This window comes from Podarcis bocagei, assembly GCF_964188305.1.
Source record: "Podarcis bocagei genome assembly, chromosome: 12".
Taxonomy (NCBI): Eukaryota; Metazoa; Chordata; class Lepidosauria; order Squamata; family Lacertidae; genus Podarcis; species Podarcis bocagei.
The window spans coordinates 33448488-33469750 of NC_138137.1; the positions used below are offsets into that span (position 1 = coordinate 33448488).

At 44.3% G+C, this 21263-nt stretch overlaps 1 protein-coding gene and 1 long non-coding RNA gene across 2 annotated transcripts in view; one reads left to right on the forward strand and one right to left on the reverse strand.

Moving 5' to 3' along the window:
* Positions 1 to 21263, reverse strand: part of COL1A2 (collagen type I alpha 2 chain) — a 67050-nt gene that overhangs the window by 7353 nt on the left and 38434 nt on the right. The window contains exons 27-44 of the mRNA XM_081163063.1: positions 20549 to 20602; positions 19543 to 19587; positions 18439 to 18537; positions 15999 to 16106; positions 14872 to 14925; positions 14376 to 14429; positions 11574 to 11627; positions 11399 to 11452; positions 11194 to 11301; positions 9280 to 9333; positions 9127 to 9180; positions 7943 to 8104; positions 6332 to 6439; positions 4539 to 4646; positions 3233 to 3286; positions 2892 to 2999; positions 989 to 1042; positions 94 to 201 (exon numbers count right to left, since the gene is read on the reverse strand). Coding sequence (XP_081019189.1) covers positions 94 to 201; positions 989 to 1042; positions 2892 to 2999; positions 3233 to 3286; positions 4539 to 4646; positions 6332 to 6439; positions 7943 to 8104; positions 9127 to 9180; positions 9280 to 9333; positions 11194 to 11301; positions 11399 to 11452; positions 11574 to 11627; positions 14376 to 14429; positions 14872 to 14925; positions 15999 to 16106; positions 18439 to 18537; positions 19543 to 19587; positions 20549 to 20602 — 1440 coding nt within the window. The remainder of the gene's footprint in view (positions 1 to 93; positions 202 to 988; positions 1043 to 2891; positions 3000 to 3232; positions 3287 to 4538; positions 4647 to 6331; positions 6440 to 7942; positions 8105 to 9126; positions 9181 to 9279; positions 9334 to 11193; positions 11302 to 11398; positions 11453 to 11573; positions 11628 to 14375; positions 14430 to 14871; positions 14926 to 15998; positions 16107 to 18438; positions 18538 to 19542; positions 19588 to 20548; positions 20603 to 21263) is intronic.
* Positions 11634 to 14941, forward strand: LOC308569341. The gene is made up of 3 exons (XR_014000675.1): positions 11634 to 11983; positions 13770 to 13829; positions 14821 to 14941. It is a non-coding gene; the product is annotated as an uncharacterized lncRNA (long non-coding RNA).

A 21263-nucleotide genomic window follows, 5' to 3' on the forward strand; every position in this document is an offset into this window, starting at 1 on the left:
CAATGATGCAGGGCCCTGTGAATGTGCTGATTATCAGGGAGGCTATATTATTTCTGTTGCTGTTTCGCCCCATTGTTCGGGCAACACACTTACAGCAATGCCAGGCAGACCCTGAAGTCCATTGTGTCCCTTGAAGCCAGGTGCGCCTCTGGGTCCCTTGTCACCAGGACCACCTTTCTCACCACGTGGACCTGCTGGGCCCTGTGGAGGGCATAAAAAGGGAAAAGTGAAAAACAGAATGTTTGCAGGGAGCTTTCCACCTGCAGAGTTTGTTTAGACACACACAAGTACATTTGCTTTTGGAACATTTTCACGTCTAGAAAGCAGATTTACCTCTGTTTAAAAACAATTCTGTTGAGCAAGGACTGCGGCTCAAAATGTCTCAGGGTCCCTCTCCTTTTTGCCAATCTGTTACTCTACCACTGATCTGGTCTAAGTAGGAACAGCCTGAGTCCTCGCTTGGGACCAGTGCTATTTTTCTAGAAAAAGAGGTGCCACAACTCACCATGAATGCCTCCCTTGTTCTCTTAGAATGGTAATGGTGCCTACCTGAGAGGTGCTGGAACTGAGTTCTGGTGAGTTCCAGCTAAAGAAAAGCCCTGCTTGGGACTAGAAAGTTTCCTAAGCATTGGTTTTTGCTTATATCCAGCCTTAAGTCGTATAGCAGGTTGTGTCCATTTTGATGAGCCTGCATCTCAAAATTACTACACTCAACGCTTGCTTTCTCTTTGTCCTCAAAGGGCTCACAAGTCAATCACATAAGGAATGGGAGTTAGGCTAGGTACCCCACCATTGCAATCTTAAAACCTTTCAACCAAAGGGAAAGACCACTACCATATTCTAAACTTCCTACTCATGCCAAAATTTCCCCATGATCTATACACCCTCTGACTTGATTTCCAGAACCCAGATCTCCATTCCTGTCCTCATCATGGGACTTCTTACCAAAAGGACATAATTACAGAAGTGAAACAAAATCCAAACTTACAGCAAGACCTCTTGCACCAGCAGGACCAGCAGGACCAGCAATTCCAACGGGACCCTGAAATGGTGACAAAGCACAGTTAGAGAAACTGCTCACTGTAGATTGTGATGACAAAGCTCCCTTTCCTTGACCAACAAAGGAATGACCCAAGGGTGGCTCAATACATTCATAATATGGACAAGAACAGGAAGTGGTTCACACTTCATGTCCTCTGCGTTTCTTTTGGCCACAATGCCCAAAGTGTGACTTTAGGTAGTTTTTGTCCCTTCCTTCATTGGAAGCACATGCTAAGGGAAGAGCTGGGATAGTTCAGTGCATTATCAAATGCACTGAACTGTAAGTTCAAGTCACTTGCACTTCCTGTTCACCAACGATGAAAAGAACACCCAAAGCCAGTCATAGCAAATGGCTGCTGGAATGAAAGAGCATGCATGGCATTTTCAGAAGGCCCTGTTTTGGGAGGTCTGGTTGCAAAGGGACTTCTGTTTCAAGGGAGCCAAAAAGTGTAACCGTACAGAGAACTAATGTCACAGCGGGGAGTGCTGTGGCAGCTCACAGCCGCTTGACAACAGGTTGTCTTCATTCATTGGAGACAAAATGGGAAGCACACTGGTACCACATCAACGAGAATCAAGAAGGAATACTGTGATCCCCACTGCTTTCTTTTACAATGAATTGGCAGTAGTGGAATGTTCAGCGATACAGTGGAGGGCTTGGCCATAGTTTACAGGATGGTACTAGCCATTATGCCAAGTTTTGAGTAGTGTAGGGCTCCCAGGCAAATAGTGGGCACCCACCATGCAGAAAACAGGGAGGGAAGAACAGCACCACCCTACTATTCACTAAGCTTCAGGGTTAACACCTGTAATTCCCTTCCTCATCACAACACAGAAGTGCAAGGGCCAGATTTTAGATCTGAGAAAAGCTGGAAGATGGAAGTCTTATTGATACAAGGAACAGAATACTCTTCTTATTGGACAGGATATAAGGGGAAAATACTAGATGGGATGAATGGTAGTTAGGGGAACTGTGCATGTGTAGACTGATGAGAGGGTGTGCTTTCGGGATCAGGCATTGAATGTAGACCAAAATATCATCATCATCAACGATAACGTTTCTCATGCTTTGGTAAGCCTTCAGGGCTCACAGCAGTAACAAAATTATCCCTCCATCTAATAGCAAACTCAGCTGGTGATCAACAACAGAACAGCAATCCAAATGGGGCCACTGAGAAAAGGAAGGTGCTGGTTTGTACAAAAATATTTAAGATGCACCCTCACTATAAAAACCCGGCTTAATAAGGACTGAGCATGCTCAGTGGCCACACAATTCTAAGTGCCCACTGGAAGCAGGTGCAATGGAGTACCCTAGAAGACAGCACGACTGGCCAACACTGGACAGGAGCAGTCCACACTGTGACGTTCTGCAGTAAATCCTACTTGCCTGGTATCTAACACCCAACCCATTCAATAAGCAGTTAAGTCTACTACAAAACTACAACAGGTCAACTAAATGCATAGAATCCCACCCCTTCCTAAAGGTTTTGGCCAAGCTTCTCAATGCCACCAGGTAGACTGCCTGTAGGGCTTCTCAGTGCGGGAGGCACCCATTGGTGGTGTAGTGGTTACAGTGTCAGACTAGGACATGGGAGACCAGGGTTCAAATCCTCACTAGGAAACGAAGCTCATTGACCTTGGGCCAGTTGCTGCCTCTCAGCCTTACCTACCTCACAGGGTTGCTGTGGGCATTAAACAAGGAAAAGGGAAAATCATGCATACCACCCTTGAGCACCTTGGAGGAAAAAGGTGCAATCAATAAACATGTCTTGGGGACCGAGCTTTTCGAATGCAGCCCTGATAGATTACATCTGATTTTTTATTTTATGAAATGGATAGAAGTCACATACAGGTTCGCCACGGTTTCCAGGTTTGCCAGCAGGGCCAACAGAGCCATGGGGGCCGGGGGCACCGAGAGCACCAGAGGGACCAGGGTTGCCAGGAGCGCCACGTTCACCCTGAAAAGATGAAGGCAAAGGACAAATGGAAGACCTTCAATTTTTTTATTTGCACTTTTAATACAGAGACAGAAAAACAACACATCCCACCCCCACCCCCAGTTGTACAACTTTCATATCAATCTCGACATACAACTAAATACCTGGAGACTTCCCTAAATGGAAGTCCAAAGGCCTGAGCTTGTAGTAAGCACAGGCTCACTTCTGCCTAGAGAAGGGGAAAACGCGATTACCTTGTAACCAGGAGTACCATCACGGCCTGGAGGACCATCGTTACCTGGATTTCCCTGTGAAGAAAAATATAATCTTAACATCACACACGACATGGAAAAAAAGCTTTACTTTACTGACAGGGGAATGACAGCGTGTTCTGTACCTCCCTCCTGCCCCCAGCTCCAAACCACAGAACAGGTCCAAGTGGAATACTCTGCCACACTTTATTCTTCCATTGTGACCATTTCTCCCCTAATTACTCATTTCAGAGGGATGGATTTAGTTTATTTCTAGATTTCTACAGTTCTAGATTGATCCATTTTTTTGCACTCTATTTATGCATTTTATTTTATTACAGCTTTATTTCATCAGACCAAAAGTAATGGAATGTTCTGAGAACTGTGTGATTTTAATGGAAATATTATTCCCCCCCCCTTTCTTATCTTTTCATGTTATCATTTCTTCCTCACTGTGTACATGAAGGTTAAAAAAAACAAAAAACGGTAAAGGACCCCTGGTCGGTTAAGTCCCATCAAAAGGAGAGTATGGGGTGTGGTGCTCATCTCACTTTTCAGGCTGAGGGAGCCACATTCTCAATGGGCAAGTTTGGATAATCATATATTGGCTTAATGAACTACCTTATAAGTGAGCCTTTTGGCCACACATGAAGCCCATTCACTCTTCCCTTAGTGGTGAGAGGGGGAAAAAGATGATTATATATCACCCAGAAAACTTCATTCCTGATTGTACAGATCAGGAAATATGGCTAACATCTAAGGAACAAGACATCATATTAAGCCAATTTCAAACCATGGCTGAATATACTATCTTGCTCTAAAGCTGCTAACTGTAATTTTCAAGCCTACATGAAATGGGAAATTATAGTCAATGGAAGAATTCCTGGTTTGTTTTCTCACTCGCACAAAGGGAGGAACAAAATGGCCAAGTGTATAGTTCAGACCTCAGTTTATTAAGCTGAGACATGATTATCTGTATATGGTCACTGTGAGGTTTCCTACAATGGCAGCTAGTGGAGCATGGGGACGCATCACTTTATAGGATCAAGTGCATTGCTGTCAACGACTTTCAAAGCACACTTCAACATGCCAAGTACATTACATCTGCTATCCTATTCATTGATCCCACTTCCATTTCACTGAATTAAAAAATTAATCACAAACAAACAAACAAACAAAAACCTTCATGCGAAAGAAAAACAGCTGTGTTAAATAACCTTCAAATGTGATTTTAAATGCTGCTGAAAATTTAGAATTCCACCTTCCCCACCTCTATTTCCCCCACTTATGACCAAAAAGGTATACTTACATCACGTCCAGCTTCGCCCTGGGCACCATTCACACCAGGGGAACCCACGGGACCAGATGGGCCACGGGCACCTGGGGGACCAGCAATACCAAGGGGTCCAGGCTCACCCTAAAAACAATAGCAGGGATACATTTCATTGCTGTTCGTATACTTAACTAGCAAAATATTCAATAAATCCTATTTGCCATTCATTATTTGACTACTATATAACTTTCAGCTGATGCTTGATGCTCTACAGCAGGGGTGGAAGAATCTTTTTAGCCTATGGTTACCAGATGTCCCCGTTTCCCGGGGACAGTCTCCAGATTTACAAATCTGTCCCCGGACAAAATCCCCGGAATGTCCCCAGATTTCATTTAATGTCCCCGGATTTATATTTTAAGCATTGTAGATTTATTAGTAGGGAATGAATGTTGCGTGGCTGGTTCAACAGCACAAGACACATCATATGGGGACTTCCGGCGAGGCAAAATGGCGGGCGCCACAGCAGCGAGCAGCTCCTGAAGCCAGCCAGAGCCAACTGCGCTACCAGGCTGGCTCTGGGCTGCTGAAACTGCCACTGCTGCCACCACTGCTGAGGGGGAACTGGGGATGCCCCGTACGTCAACTGGGGGAACCGCTGACATCGAGTCGGGAGTGAGAGCACCCAGCTACCTGGCCGACTGCCCAGTGGCGTCCCGGGGCCAGGAAAACCCTGGTGCCGTTAGTGGGAGAAGGAGGAGAGGAGAAGAAGAAGGAAAAGAGAGAAAGAGGAAGGAGAAAAAAGAGGGGAGCCCCAACTTTGCCGCACCGCTGCCACCGCTGAGGAAGAGAGGTAGGAGAGCACCGGGAGGGCAAGGACAGGTGGCCGAGCCCATGCCCAACCCGAGCCTACTCCATGGCTGCTAGAGCTTCAAGAGAGCAGGCCGGGGCCCAGAGGAGATCACAGAAGAGAAAATATTATTTCTTTTTTTTTTTTTAAAAAAAAACTTTTTTAAAAATAACTTTTTGTCTGTCTTAAAAAAAAAAGTGTCCCTAGATTCCTTGGAAAAAATCTGGTAACCTTATTTTAGCCCAGAATGTTATCTCCTTACCCACCAGCCGCTGGTAAGCCAAGTTTGATGTCACAATGATGTTAGGTGAGGGGTTTTTTTTTTTGCTTGTAGGGGTCTCCAAAAGCCCCTTTCAAAGTGCTATTTAGCACAGTACTTTGAAATGGGCTTTGCAGGTACTACCGGTCAGCAGTGCCTGCAAACTCCCTTTTCATCTGAGCCAGGTTTTTACCTGCCCAACACCAGACATCCTATAGGATGTTCTATACCGCAGCTTGACAGAAAGCAGCTCTTGCTCATGATACATGTGCAGACTAAACTTCTGAGTCTGTTCCGGCTATGGCGGTGCAAGCAAGAGTTTCCACTGCCAAGGCAAAAACGTGATTGGTTGAACAGCTGACAGGGCAGGACCATATAACCGGTTCCCACTTGCCAAGCAGCAGCCAATCCCGGACCTTCCTTCAGGGAATTTCTGGTACATGTCCTGCCAGAATGGTACAGTCACCCTCAGGAGGCAGCTAGCTTGAGGGCATCAGCTGAACTCCCACACCAGCATTGGTACCCAATGGCACATCCTATGAAACAGTGCCACAACGCACTTGTAGGAGCAAGCCATAAGACAGAAGTGCACAACTCCAAAGGAGCAACTTTACACTGTGTTTCTCCTCCAGGTTAAAAAAACCAAGAGTTCAGCATTGAATTCTAATTCCAGACAAAGCATATCTGCCATTTAGCTGAAGACTTGGCAAATATGGTACTCACAAGTGATCCAGCAATGCCTGGGAGACCACGTTCTCCTCTGCTGCCAGGAATACCAAGGATACCAGGAGCTCCAAGAAGACCTTGAGGACCAGGGGAACCAGGGGCACCCTACACGAAGAAAAGAGCAGAATAAAATTTTCAGATCCTATTTGCAGACTAGCAAACTTCCAATTTGTAACATAAATGAAACTGGTTCTTCCCGTCTCCTTTGGAAACTTAATTTGATCTCAGATGTGCACGTATCTCTTCTGATGTACTCAGATTAAGGTTATCCAGCCTTCTTAAAGACAAATCAGGCAACCTGTACCCTTGTGCCTTGAAATCCTTATTCTGTTTCAGATCATCTTGTTTAAGTTTGGGAATGGAACCGCATGGCAATGCCAGAATAAGCCTAATGACCTCAACAGCAAATCAAATTAAAACATGTTCATTATTTGCCACTTGCAGGGCCAATGAAAGCAGCAGAAAGTGGGACTTCATGCTGCAGTTGCCACACCTGGAGAACGACTAGCAATTCTTAGTGGTGGTGTAGGCCAATGACATCATTGATCCATGGTGGATTATGCTAGCCATTCTCCAGGGGCAGCACGTAGAACCAGCAGCCCCCCCCCCATCTATCAAGTGATGCCCTTTGCTAACAGGCACTGATTCCTTCCTTAAATTGTGTAAATAAGGCTATTGACCTTATGGTTGTGAATTCAGCCAATGGCTACAAAGATTTAGCTTAGAATTTGCTGAGACCAATTTATATGCACATCAATACTTTTGTGCTATTTGATGCAAGGACAGATATTTTCAAATCTTCACTTAAACGCATTTTTTCTTTTTCTAGGTTATTCACAACAGATTTGGGGGTGTGAGCCACATCATCATCCGGTGCAATGGGCAATCCCATTGTGTCCAAACATTTTGTGGAATTCTTGCCCTGGCTACCATGGAAGGTTGAAAGTCCACACAATGCACAGAATTCTGGAGCCCTAAATATTGAAAATCAAGATTATATATACCCTTGACTTCATCCTGCTACTTAAGGATGGGCTCGTATAAATAAAACAACTTCAAATAAATAAAGGTTGAATAGGACCTTGCTGAAAGCAGTCCTACTGAGAGCAGCAAAGCTCCTGAAGAAAGTGACATATTCCCCTGGAGTAAAAAAAAGAAGCAGAACTCAGAGAAGCCATGTCACTCCAATCCAGCAGAAGACCTGAATGGTACTGATGCATTGGTTTATGTCTGCACGTACTTAAAAGGGAGATTCCTATATGCTTTGAAGAACACACACTCATGGGCTGTGTTGGCTGATGTCTGTATTTCTGAGAAATACGGCAAGAATGACTAACACAGCCTTGGCCAACCTGGTGCCTCTCTCCAGCTGTTATGGACTGAACTTCCATAAGCCCCAGGCAGCATCGCTGTGCTGGCTGGGGACAGACAGGAGTTGTAGTTCTGGAGGGCACCAGGTTGATGAAGGCAGGCCTAAGAACTGGTATTCAGGCATGACTGATCTGAACCGTTTTTAATTCTGAATTTTACCTTGCTGAACAATGGGTAATAATAATGATAATGAAAATGATGAAAAGGAAGGAAAATGAATTATTTGTAATAACTTACAGCAGCACCACTTTCTCCACTTGGACCTTTCTCTCCACTGAATCCAGGTGGCCCAACAATACCAGGTTCACCAGCACGGCCAACTGGACCAGTGTCACCACGTTGGCCTCTGATACCTTCTTTGCCAGCTGGGCCAGGAGGGCCAGGGGGACCAGTGATACCCTAGGGACAAAGTAGACAGGTAAATAAATGCCCATGGTTACGTTGCTAGTGTAACCAGTTCACAGAGAGTAAAATATTAAACCAGATAGCAAAGACCTGACAAAAATTCTTGGTGAGAAACAAAACAACAACAACACCACAACAACTAATTACAACAAGCTTGCTCCTGAGGATCACATGGAATTAATGGACTCCTTTCGTCGAGGTTTCTACAGCAGCGTTTTTCAGGTTTCCTATCTACAGGGAACACTTTCCACACCGACTTGTCCAGTTGAGGAATTCCAGGAGCTCTGCCATAGAAACTTTACACATGGTGCAGGATTCTGGAGCATGTTCTATCCAAGGATCAGTGGCATATGATATGCAAATGTGTACAAGAGAACTCCAGGAGCACACTTCAAATGAAAGCAAGTGTTAGGGAGGACAGGACGGGACAATATGGAGTAAAGAGTGAGGAGGGGATGCTTACATCCCCCACCCCCGTAACTTTACAGGAAGCTGGTTAATCCAGCCCCTCTCCAGCCAAATGTTAAGGCAATATTTTTGTGGGAGAAAAGTAGTATGGAAATTTGTGGGTGGAAAAGCAATTTCAGGGAGGGGGATTTCAGATGAAAAGAGGCTGTTGGGGAAGGGTCAAGCAGCCTCCCACCCAAATTCCCTTCTTCTAGTGCTGCTTTGAGTAAAGGAGAGAGGAGTTTTCTTAGTCACATTCATTCATTCATATGCACTGTATAGATAACCCTTCTGTTAAACCAGGGTTTTGGGAAGGCCTGTTGAGCCTAATTGTCACCGTGTCATGTACTCAATGGCTGTATATTTGCTGGAGAAGGTTGGTAGTGATGGATAACTTTCACAGAAGCTTGCCCACTACTTCAGATCTTTTCGAACAACTGTTGACAAGGTTCCAAAGAACCCCAGTTATCCAGGATCTTTCTTTGCAAAGAGGAATTAGAAGCACCAGACCCTGTATGTATTCTACCTTGTTTAAATTTACAGATGGAGTGTTCTCAATGGCTACTTACAGCGGGGCCAGGGGGTCCGGACCTTCCAGCAGCACCAGGGAAACCAGTGACACCCTGTTGGGGGGGGGAAAGATCAAAGAAGAGATCAGGACTTACAAGGACCAGTAGGAGGGTGGATGTAGGAGCATCAACATAATAAGTTTCTACACTTACAGGTGGACCAGAATCACCACGACCTCCAGTGGGACCAGCAGGGCCAACGGGACCCTATATACAAGAAGAAAGAGTAGGAAAAATGAGGATAAGTAGAGTACTGCAAATTTCTAGCTGTCAAATATTGGCTTGATCATGATTGGAGTTAAAAATTAATGAAAGCTATGCTACTGACTTATTGAAAGGAGGATCAGACACTATTTCATACTCTAATGCAGGCATGGGGAACCCTGTGGCCCTCCCAGTGATGTTGGTGTTGGGACTCCAATGGCCAATGTGGTGGGATGATGATGGGATTTGTAGTCCAGCAACACACCACTACTTTGTAACAGTAGTCATAACGTGGACAAGACGCCATCCCAAAGTTGCTAACTTGGTTTTGAAGAGTGTTGACATTACCACTACCTCGTACATGAGATAATTTTTCTAAGAACAGTGGTGGTTCATATACTACCAACCACAGGCAGAAAAATTAACATACGAGTTGCAGTGTTCAGTCAGTTGTTGTTGGCACCCATCTGTCTCGAGAGACAATGGAGGAGTGCGCCATTGGGGGTAAAGTCAAACTGTTGGAAGTTACAGCGCCTGCTGTGGCTGTAGAAACCAATATGGGAGAGACATGTTTTGTTGCCGCTGGGACAGATGAAGGCGGCTGGTTTCACTGCACCATGGCATTTCTTCTCTCTGCACTCCTCCCAGTGGTCATTTCAGTTCAGTCAGTACTCATATACTCTTCAAAGTACTACTCTTCATTCAATGAATTGATAATGCTTATGATAATTGGATTATCAGTGATATACTAGGAGTGCTAGTACAGTGGTACCTCTCGTTACGTACTTAATTCGTTCCGGAGGTCCGTTCTTAACCTGAAACTGTTCTTAACCTGAAGCACCACTTTAGCTAATGGGGCCTCCCGCTGCGGCCGTGCCACCGCCATGCGATTTCTGTTCTCATCCTGAAGCAAAGTTCTTAACCTGAGGTACTATTTCTAGGTTAGCGGAGTCTGTAACCTGAAGTATATGTAACCTGAAGCATATGCAACCCGAGGTACCACTGTAAAGATAAAGGGACCCCTGACCATTAGGTCCAGTCATGGCTGACTCTGGCGTTGCGGCGCTCATCTCACTTTACTGGCCGAGGGAGCCGGCGTACAGCTTCCGGGTCATGTGGCCAGCATGACTAAGCCGCTTCTGTCGAACCAGAGCAGTGCATGGAAATGCCGTTCACCTTCCCGCCAGAGTGGTACCTATTTATCTACTTGCATTTTGACGTGCTTTCGAACTGCTAGGTTGGCAGGAGCAGGGACCGAGCAACAGGAGCTCACCCTGTCGTGGGGATTCGAACCGCCGACTTTCTGATCAGCAAGTCCTAGGCTCTGTGGTTTAACCCACAGCACCACCCGTGTATGTCAAAACTCCTCAGGAAATACTGTATATACACAATCTACCCAGAAAGATGGCCACTGGTATTGGTTCCTTACCACCAATCTATAGCATTTATATATTAACTCTTTGAAAATAGCTTATAAGGAAGGAGTTGCTGCTGGAATACAAGTCCCATCATTCCTTAACACTGGCCATGCTGGCAGAAGTTGATTGGAGCTGGAGTTCATCAACATCTGGAAGGCCATAGATTCCCCACCCCTGCAAGGTTTACCTAACTCCGAATTCCTCCAAATGTAGTGCCGAAGGCAATCCAGACCTTTTGGGACTGGCATGCTTTGTTCCTGCTCTTTGGGAAAGATCCTAGGCACTTCACAAATCAGCCTAACAGTAATTCTAGATTTGAACCATAGAAGCATTCTGCTTCACAGCTATGCAATGGGTTTATGGATGTAGCACTATGAAATCCAAAGAGGCTACACAGTTTGATCAGAAGGTGAGAAGAGTTTAATATAAAATTCATTTGACTTACAGCGGGGCCAGAGTTGCCAACAGACCCGACAGCACCTTGTGAGCCTTGTTCTCCTTTAGGTCCTCTCTGGCCTCTTTCACCTTTAGCACCAGTCTGACCAGCTGCACCCTTAAAAAGTCAAGAGGGGAGAAATGTTACTCAAAATACATTATAGCCCCAAACTATTAAAAACCATGTGAAAGCCAATCTTTCCCTTCATACTTACAGGAGGGCCGGCAAACCCAGGAGGACCAGCAGGGCCAACCTCACCACGTTCACCCTATGGTAGGGGAGGAGAACCAAAACACATCCCAGTGAGAAAAGCTAATCGCCATTTCATATCAAAGCTTCCGAGAACCTGTTCGTATCACACTTTTAAAAGAAATTATTCCACTACTTACAGAACTTCCACGAGGACCAGCAGGGCCAGCGGGGCCAGCGGAACCGGCTTCGCCCTAAAACAAACACACAAAGGATTCATGTTGCTAGGATACGCACCAGGCCGTCTTCTACTGCAACTCCATGGCTGAAGGAAGAAGCATCTACCCATCAGCCTCTTGGTGATCCACTGATGCAACTCAAACCATCAGGTGCCACAGGCAAGAGAGCAGGTGCATTGCAGCAGGGTGCCTTCAGAACAAATTGATCCCAATGGCTTGGGCATAAGAGCCACAAACAAGGGTTTAATCAATCAATCAATCAATCAATCAATCAATCAATCAATCCCAAGGCACTTTTGGCTAGTTTGCCATATTTCATTTGCCATATTTCATTTGCCATTTCATTTGCCATTTGGATATGAGGCAGAAAGGTAAGTTAAACTCATTGGTGTTCTATTTAGGCCCTGTAAAAATGTGTTCTGTCCCCTTAAATTACAGCCCAGACTTCTCATTGCCTCTAAGACAAAGATAGTGAGAAGGGTGTGTAAATAACAATAACAGAGTAGGCGCAATGCCATCTTTTAAAATGTAATCCTTTCCCTCCAACATTTTTTTAACCATGCTTAACTTCTTTTCCATCAAAGAATGGCCATGAATTCAAAGTGCCATGTTAAGGATGCGCAAGCGTTCTTTGCACTGAAGGCTCCTATGCCATGACAAAATGGTAGTTGTTTGCTTGTGATCCTGGTGTCGGGGGAAGCTGCTGTTTGAAAAATGTAAGCCAAATAACATCTCTCTGGGGGCACCGTATGGAACCAGTTACACCATTCATTTCCAGTCATTGGTCTTGACCCCAGATCTTAACAAATATAATACCATACAGACACAGGTAAAAAGCCAGGTAGCCATGCAGCCTATACTTATCACCCAAGAAGGGGAAAAAAATAAAATAAAATCATGAAAAGTACCGTTTGAGCCTTAAATTTTAAGTGTGTTCAAGCAATTGTCCTTATAAGCCTCCGCTCTTGGGGGGGGGGGGGAGACAGGATGTCCTGTTTTTTTCCAGGGTAGTTGACGTGTATATTTAACTAGGGATGTGGGGATGTTCCTTCAACCATTTCATTTCCTGGGGAATATTTACATTTTTAGGGTGTTTTCTGAATTATTCTTATTCTTATTCTTATTTAGTTATATCCTGCCTTTTCCCCAAACTGGGACTCAAGGCAGCTTACAGATAAAATAGAAAAAGCTAAAAACATAGAAAAGATAATCATTAAAAAGCAATTAAACACTAACAGAATTAAAACTAGATGGACAGATCTATTAAAAACACAGTTAACAACAACAATAAAAACAGCACAGCGCCAGCGCCTTCCTTAAAAACAGTCATGTCCTAAAAGCCTGTTGGAATAGGAAGGTATTCACAAGGAGGGAGCCAGTCTAATTTCTATAGAAAAGTCTGAGAGCATAAATAGGGATTAATCTAAAGCCAGGGTGTTGACCCTGTTGCCTTCAAGATGTTGCAGAACTGCAACTCCCATCAGCCTCAGCCAGCACAGCCAGGGATAGATAATAGGAGCTGTAGTTCAGAAATATCTGGAGGGTGACAGGTTCCCCATCCCTGATCAATGATTTAGGCTGCAATCCTATACCCACTTATCTGGGAGCAAGACCCACTGAACTCGGTGTAGACGTGTGCAGGATTGCAGTGTGAGAGTTGAGTCAACTGGGCCTAGTGCAAGAATGGGGAACCAGTGGCCCTCCAGATATTTTTGGACTACAGATCCCATCATCCCTGACCATGATGGTTCAGGGTGATGGGAGTTGGAGTCCAAGAACATCTGGAGGGCCACAGGTTCTCCACCCCTGGCTTAGCAGATAGCATATTTGGCAAAACTGGATTCATATCTTTGCTCAACCTTCAGCTGACTGTGTTCTTATGGGCATGCCATTTATGTTCATTTCTCCATCTGTAAAATGGGACTATTAATAACCACAGATGGTGAATAAGATAATTACTAGGATGCTCTTTGGACAGGAAGAAACGCTATAGGAATAAGCAGCGCTTTTTTCTGGGGGGTACGCATACCCCTAAACATTTTGTGAATCTTTGTACTTTTGTCCATTCTCTGTATTTATTTTTCCAGATTTGAATTATAAAGTGGCCATTTTCTTGAGTCAAAATGAGAGTACCCCTAAACATTTCTTTATTTTTAGGGAAAAAAGCACAGGGAATAAGGAAAAAATAGGATAAGACCCAATGCGTAGGACTGCACTGTAGGTATTGTTTTAACTTTCTTTGTTATGTGTAACTTTTCCCTACCACTAAGATATTTTAAAATATAAAGCGGATTATAAATGCTTTCACACAAACATCTTGATATTTTTCCCATTGTGTTTTATTTGGATGCTGTAACATTGGAGGGGTGAATCTCACCCATGAGAAGCTGCCTTATACCACTAGATTGGTCCATCTAGCTCAATACTGTCCGCATTGACAGCCAGGAGATAGTTCAGTTGGTAGAGCATGAGATTCTGGATCTCAGGGCTGTGGGTTCAAGCCCCACATTGGCCAAAAGATCCCTTCATTGCAGGGGGTTGGACTAGATGACCCTCGTGGTACCTTTCGACTCTACAATTGTATGATTCTGATCCAGGGATTCTGTGATCTAGGGTTTCAAGCAGGAGTCTTTCTCTAGCCCTACCTGGAGACACATTGAACCTGGGACTTTTACATGCAAAACACATGCTATACCACTGAGCGATGGCTCCTTCCCATACTAAATGCAAGCCTGCTAAGCATCTGAAAAGTCTGCCACTTACTCTTTCGCCAGTACTTCCAGCAGGGCCAGGAGCACCAACTGCACCAGGAATACCCTGAAAAAATCAAGCAGAATTACAGGTTTGAATCTAGGGTGTTTTTTCTCCCCATGTTAAACCCACACCAGAAGAAAATTATCCAAGCTATGGATAAATTGCACAAATGAAAAAACGACACATTTAGTTTTTGTTTTTTAAAAAGGTTTTGTATTGTTTTCAGGTTTTTTGGTTTTTTTAATCCAGCATCAGAAATCAAAGTAATAGTTGTCCAAACAAGTTGCATTAACTTCCTTAATAATACCAGTGACGTATTTTCAAGATCTTCAGTGATCTAAACTTACTTCAGGCTAATATCACCGAAGGTTAAGGGTCTGGGTGCAGAATTAATGGGCTATGTATTGGGACCTAAATCCAATTATTTTTCTCTCCCCCTCTTGATTACTAAAAGGACTGAAGGCTTGGCTCCTAGGAAATAAAGCAATTTAAGAAGTATACTTACCCGTGAACCATCTCTTCCTGAAGTTCCGGCTTCTCCTCTGAAGCCTGTTGGACCCTGAAATGAAGCGGGATGCAGCATGAATTCTGAGTCTCACTGTCTAATTCAGAGGCTTTCAACCTTTTTGAGTCCACGGCTCCCTTAACCAACTACATTCTTTCTGTGGCACCCCTGTGGGGCTCAGGAGCCCAGTTATGTCACCCTTTGCCTGCAGAGCCGGCAGCCCCTCACCCTTTTTCAAACACCCTCTGTTGTGGAGTGTTCCCTTAGCCCTCTCCCCTCTTCCTTGGGCGTCCTCTATTATTTCCTTGTTTTCATTTTTCATGTCTGTTGCGTCTTTATTTTCTCCCCCTTTGCAACTACCAATGCTCTGGGTTGCCAGGGGAGGTAAAAATCCTCTTAGTGTCTTCTGCAGATGGAAAAACAAACACCCCTATTTTTCTCCATTTTTACTGAATCCATAAACCAGACAATTCTAATATCAATGCCTGGAAAAGGAATTGGATCCACACGAACAAGAGAGTTGAATGTTACAAACACCTCCCAGTGAACTCAGTTCATCAAATAATTATTGCTAGCTCCCTCAAGAGCATCTAATATTTTTTATTTTAAAAATCATGAATAACATTATGAAATGAATTTTAAATGTAGTCAGCAGAAGGCATGCTTTTGTAGACAGGAATGGAAGTGTTTAGCGCTTCCCATTACCATATTTCCCACTAAGCCAATTTCTTGCAGATGCCTATGATGTAGCGTCCCTGGAAAACACAGTCTCACTCACATATGTACTCAGCTTTGGGTCTTGATAAACTAAACCAGAATAATAATAAATTGACAGAATTAAACTTGTGGGTCACTTATTACACAGAAGGTTTCCAAGTGACTTGCCGCATATGATTCTAAGCCAGGAAAGCTGAGCCTAAGGCTTCCCACTGCAGCACAAGTGCTTAAAATGGGGTCTCTTGATTACTATAGCTACTCAGGGACCGAACCTGGGGTTATCAGCTTATAAAGCATGGCCACAGCCTTTCCCCACCGAGGAAGACCTTGCGATTAAAATACACCAGGGGCGACTTTGCGGATGTGATGAATTGTTGCTCAGGAATCAGCTTGCCTCTTATTGGCCTTACCTTTTCGCCTTTGCCTCCTGGGACGCCAGCAATACCTCTCTCGCCAGGCATTCCACTGGGACCAGCTGGGCCTGGGGTACCAGCAGCACCAGCGGCACCAGGTTCGCCCTAGGAGAACAGGAAAAGAAAGATTCAACCTTCAAGAGCCCTAGGGGGAAATGAGCCACATGCTTCATTGTTCCTGCCTGCGAATAGCTGCTTGTTAGTATTCTGAAAGGTACTGCATTTCTGAATACTGCTGGGGGAAAAATACTCTCTGCAGTAGCTGCCCAGGAGTGGAGGTGATGTTTCTTATCACGTGACATTCAAACGATCCATTCTCCAAACATGCAGGTAAAAGCAGCTGAATACATCCTAAGCAGAAATGTCTGGTTTGGGATAGGTCTAATTAAAATGGATCGATTTGGAGGATGTCTTCTGGGTGTTCAAAATTAACCCGATATGAGATTGACTTCATTATCATCTTGGCAGCATCAAGGGATGCCAGGAACCATGTGAATTATATTTTCCAAGGGTTGTATCTAACTAAGCTATACTCACCATTGAAATTGATGGGCCTAAGCTGGTCATGCCCTTTATTTTTATTGGGTCTTCTCTGAATAGGAATAACCCCTGAATAGCTCAGTCAGTAGAGCACGAGACTCTTCATCTCAAACCCCACATTGGGTGAAAGATTTCTGCATTGCAGAGGGTTGGACTAGATTACCCTCATGCTCCCTACCAACTATGATTCTAAGAAATCTATGAAACATTGGATACAGGCATGGGCTGTCTGTCATCCCTTCAGCGACATCCAGGGCTTGAAACCTGATGGGCAACTGGCAATACCTTTCTGGAGACCCCTGTGTACTGCTACCACCCCTCAATTTGTTTAAGGGTTAGAGAAACCAAAAATAGATCCATTACAGGTTGACCAGGACTCCAGATCCAGAATCAACAGGCAGGGTGGAAATTTGCAGAAATCTATCACAGAGCATCCCTGTACATGTCTGGACTCTGCCTCATCACACATGCTGCAGTGAAAAGTGTCATCCTAACAGGGGTGTAGGGAAGGGGGGCAGGGGGGCAGTCTGCTCCAGGTGCCATCATGGAGGGGGGTGACAAATTATCAAGGAACAATTACTGCCCTACTAGGGCGGTTCATAAATAACTTTTTTTTAAAAAATGCCTGCTCCAAAGGTCTTATCTTACTATACTAGGGATTATATAGCTACTTATGAAATTTCATGCATATCAGTTAATATCTTGACCCTCCTCCACAAAAATAGCTGTTTACTTGGCCGTCTTCCTTTGTCATGAAGGCTGAACTTTCAACAAAGCCTTTGCTAGATTCTTTTCGGGCACCTGCTAAAAGCATTCTTCTTTAGGCAAGCATACCTAGATGCTTAGGAAGTTGAAGTAATTTTAATCTTAATATTTTAGCTTGATTTTTTCTTGATTTTACTGCTGTGGTTTTTTGTTTTTTGTTTTGTTTTTTGTTTTGGTAAACCACTTTGCAGGTTTTTAAAATAAATTTTATTAAATAAATAAACAATAAATATAAATAAAATAACACAAGCCAAAACACAACCCATCCTGTAGATTTAAGTATCTGTCCATAGTTGCCTACTTGTTATCAGAGGCTCAGAATCCACATTCCTTTGTAAGAAAATATGAAATAACAAAACTATTTTTGCAGACAAAACACACACACACAAAATGTGTGTGGGGGTGACAAGAAATTTTCTGCACCGGGTACACCTCTACATCCTAAAGCCAGAACTAGTAAGTATATATGAAGCTGCAACTATGCCATAAAAGCAGAAGAAAAGGAAGGCTCAATCTCTGATCTAGACAAAGCCACATGACTGACAAGCTCCAGATACATAATGAGGATTCCAGGCCATGTTCATCTAACAGCATCCTACACAACCCCTACGCAACAACCTCATTTGAAATTTAAGAGGATGTTCTAAAGCACCTATTAATGCCAAATAAAAAGCTGCTACTTGGTCAACAGCAGGCTTGCTGACAAGCTCTTGAGTTTGCCTCTGGTGGGTTCTCTGTATCACAGGTGCCCTTTCTAGAACAAGGGTGGTGAGCACCTAGCCCTTTAGATGTTGGATTACAACTCCCTTTATCCCTTGCTGGCTGGGACTGGTGGAAGCTGCAGTCCAGCAACATCTGGAGGACTGCAGGTTGTTCATTCCTTTTTTAACAGTTACACTTCTGACAACAATGACTTATACCTAAGCCAAAAATACCCCTATGTGACCACTGCACCCTTCACCAATAATGTAAAATCTTAAAGGCAGCAAAGCAGCAGACTGCTGACATGCTACACACACCAGGCACACATGTATATGGGAGGTTTCCATCAGGCTCCGGCTAAGTGCTTGCATCAAGGAGATGACACTGCCCTCCCCAGGATTTCAGAAAAATAGCACCCTTTTTGCCTTACCTTGTTACCATCAGTTCCTGGTGGGCCGGATGGGCCACGGCTTCCAATGGAGCCTACAGGACCTACAGCACCACTTTGACCTGGAAGTCCACGCTCACCCTGGAGGAAGAAGATGGGCAAGAAGTTAATTGGAATCCAGAGGCCTTGAATTTTGATAGCAAGCTTAGCATTTAGCACTGAAGCCTGGAAGATGTTAGTGGTACCACCAACAAACGCTATTTTTTTGCTTCTTCGCTCATACATAGCTGATGAATGGGATCTAGGCTTAAGGGCAGGCCTTGCTCTTCTGCAGGAGTCCTGCATCTAAACAAGAACTCAGAGTGCTGCTCTCTAGATGCAGACGCATTATTGACAGCCCAGTTCCAAAGACACTGGGACAGAAGGAAGTCCCATTGGTTTCCATGGGACTCACTTCTGAGCCAGAGTTCTTAGGAGACTATTCCTTTACTTGGCTTTATCTCTCAGTCCAGAATTCAGTTCCTCCCTGTCAATATAAGGACATCAACTTGCAACTCTGCATATCCTATGCAGTTTATGTATGCATGCTATATTCATGCAATATTTTACAATTTGATAATGCGCTATGCATGCCATACATGCATATATAAATTATACTGGACACTGAACACATTAACAACACTTAACAGATGCAGCATTAACCGTATTATCTCATTATGTGTGTTGCTGTCCTCTGTACAAATCTTCAGAAGGTGAAAATGTGATTTAGTGTATTATAGGCAGAAGACTAGAAACGGCAGCCTTTCCCCTTGGGAAATCTTCCACAATGGAGATGAGGCATAGGAACCCAAGAAGCTGCCTTATACAGAGTTAAGCCATTTATCTCAGCAGTGTCTACTCCGACTGGGAGCAAACCTCCAGGGTTTCAGACAGGGGTCTTCCCCAGCCCTATGTGGGATTGCACCTATGAAATTCTGCATGCAGAGCATGTGTGTTACCACTGAGCTGTGGTCCTTTCTCCCAAACAGAAACCCACCCCAATAGCAGTGGTTATTCAAGGGTATTCTGAACGAATCTTTCTTAGGTTCAAAGGCAGGTATTGCAGACTTTAGGAACAAAGCAAAGCACAGTGAAAAATAAACTTACTCTTGGACCAGCAGGACCAGCAGGACCGAAATCACCATGAAGACCCTATGCACAAAAGAGAGAAAGAGAGAGACAGGTTACGCTTAACTTTGAATGTGTTTTCCTTACTGTCATTTTAAGAATTATTATAGCTACCGACTGAGGTTATTTCAATCCAGTGAGATAAAAAAGGAGATGCACATTTTGATCTCAAAACTGTGGTGCAGCAGAACGTAGGGCTCAAGCCACAAGAGAGAATTTGACTCTGTTGTTGTGTTCCTTCTCGTTCTCTCTTGCAGGCTGGCAGACAACCTCACAGGGTTGTTGTGAGGATGAGGAAGAGACCAGCCATGCACACCACCTTTGGAGTAATGGCGGGATAAAAAACCCAACCGATGACCAATAAAGAAGACATATATTTTAAATCTGTGTGTATTCACAGGAAGGAGGGGGGAGGGAACCTACCAGCTTAACCGATTAAGTGGCCATATTTCTAAGGGTAAAATGTGGTTGTTGTTGTGCTTTTTTTCCAAGAGTGTTTTCCATGCTGCACACTGTGTTATCCATATTCACAAGCCAAAAACAAAGGAGCCAAGAATGTCCAGTTGGCTTGAGCAACACAGGGCAGGTACACTGAATCAAATTAACCCCCCCTCGGTTTGAGAGGGGAATGTCAGACAAACCATGCCGAAATATTCCTACAGTGTGCTGTAAGCACTGACCATGCTGCCTTAGGGAAAATGTAAAGGGCCATTGCTAGAACCACAGTGCAGCTACTGCTTGTCCCTACAGAGACACAAGGGAGCCACAGACATTCCCTCATGTCTCTTTAGAGGAAGCATGCCAACCTGCTTTTCTCCCGGCCACATTGGACACCTGCGTATGACAGATGGGCAGCAGGATTTCTCTCACTGCGGTTAGACAGGCACAGACTTTCTCTCTGTTACCCTACCAAGATTTGGGGCACTGCATTTGTGTGGTTCAGAAAAAAACACATCTTATCCATAAATGTATTGTGTTCAATTACCCTTTCGCCTGGTTTGCCAGCTTCACCAACTGGGCCTGAGGGACCTGGAAGACCCTAAAATGAAAAGAAACAGATGGCAATAATCAACAACTCCACAATCCTTTCGTGTATTATGAAAAGTTACAGGTGAGCCTGTGCAAAAGTATTAGTAAATGCAGTCTAAAATGTGAGGGCTCTTACGTCTCACAGGCTTTGTTCAAGAGACAGGAACAAGGACCTGACTTCCTGTCAGAGCGTTGGTCTTTTTAGCTCAGTATTGTCCACATTTATACTGGCAAAAGCTCTCCCAGGTTTCAGGCAGGGGACATTCCCAGTCCCATCTGCAGATGCTGGGGACTGAACACGGGATACTCTGTATAGGCAACTCCCGTTTATGAGGGAGGTTATGTTGCAAGGCACCCGTGTGTTTAAGTAAAATCGTGTGTGTTGGGAGCACAGTTGAAAAAGCCTGCAAACATCCTCCAAACCTCATTGCTCAAATTCTAACTCTCCACAGGCCTCAAAGGTCCTGCGATTGCACTTGCAAAGGCTTGTGGGATTGCTAGTTGCTGTTTTTATGCCATTTTGCCATTTCTGCACTCTTTCAGGGCTGTTTTTGCCCCTTTGTGTCCCACTTCTGGGTTCCTGTGCACAGTCACGCATGCCTTGAACACACATAAATGGGGAGTTGCCTGTACAAAATCCACATGGACTGAAACGTCTGTGGATTACTATT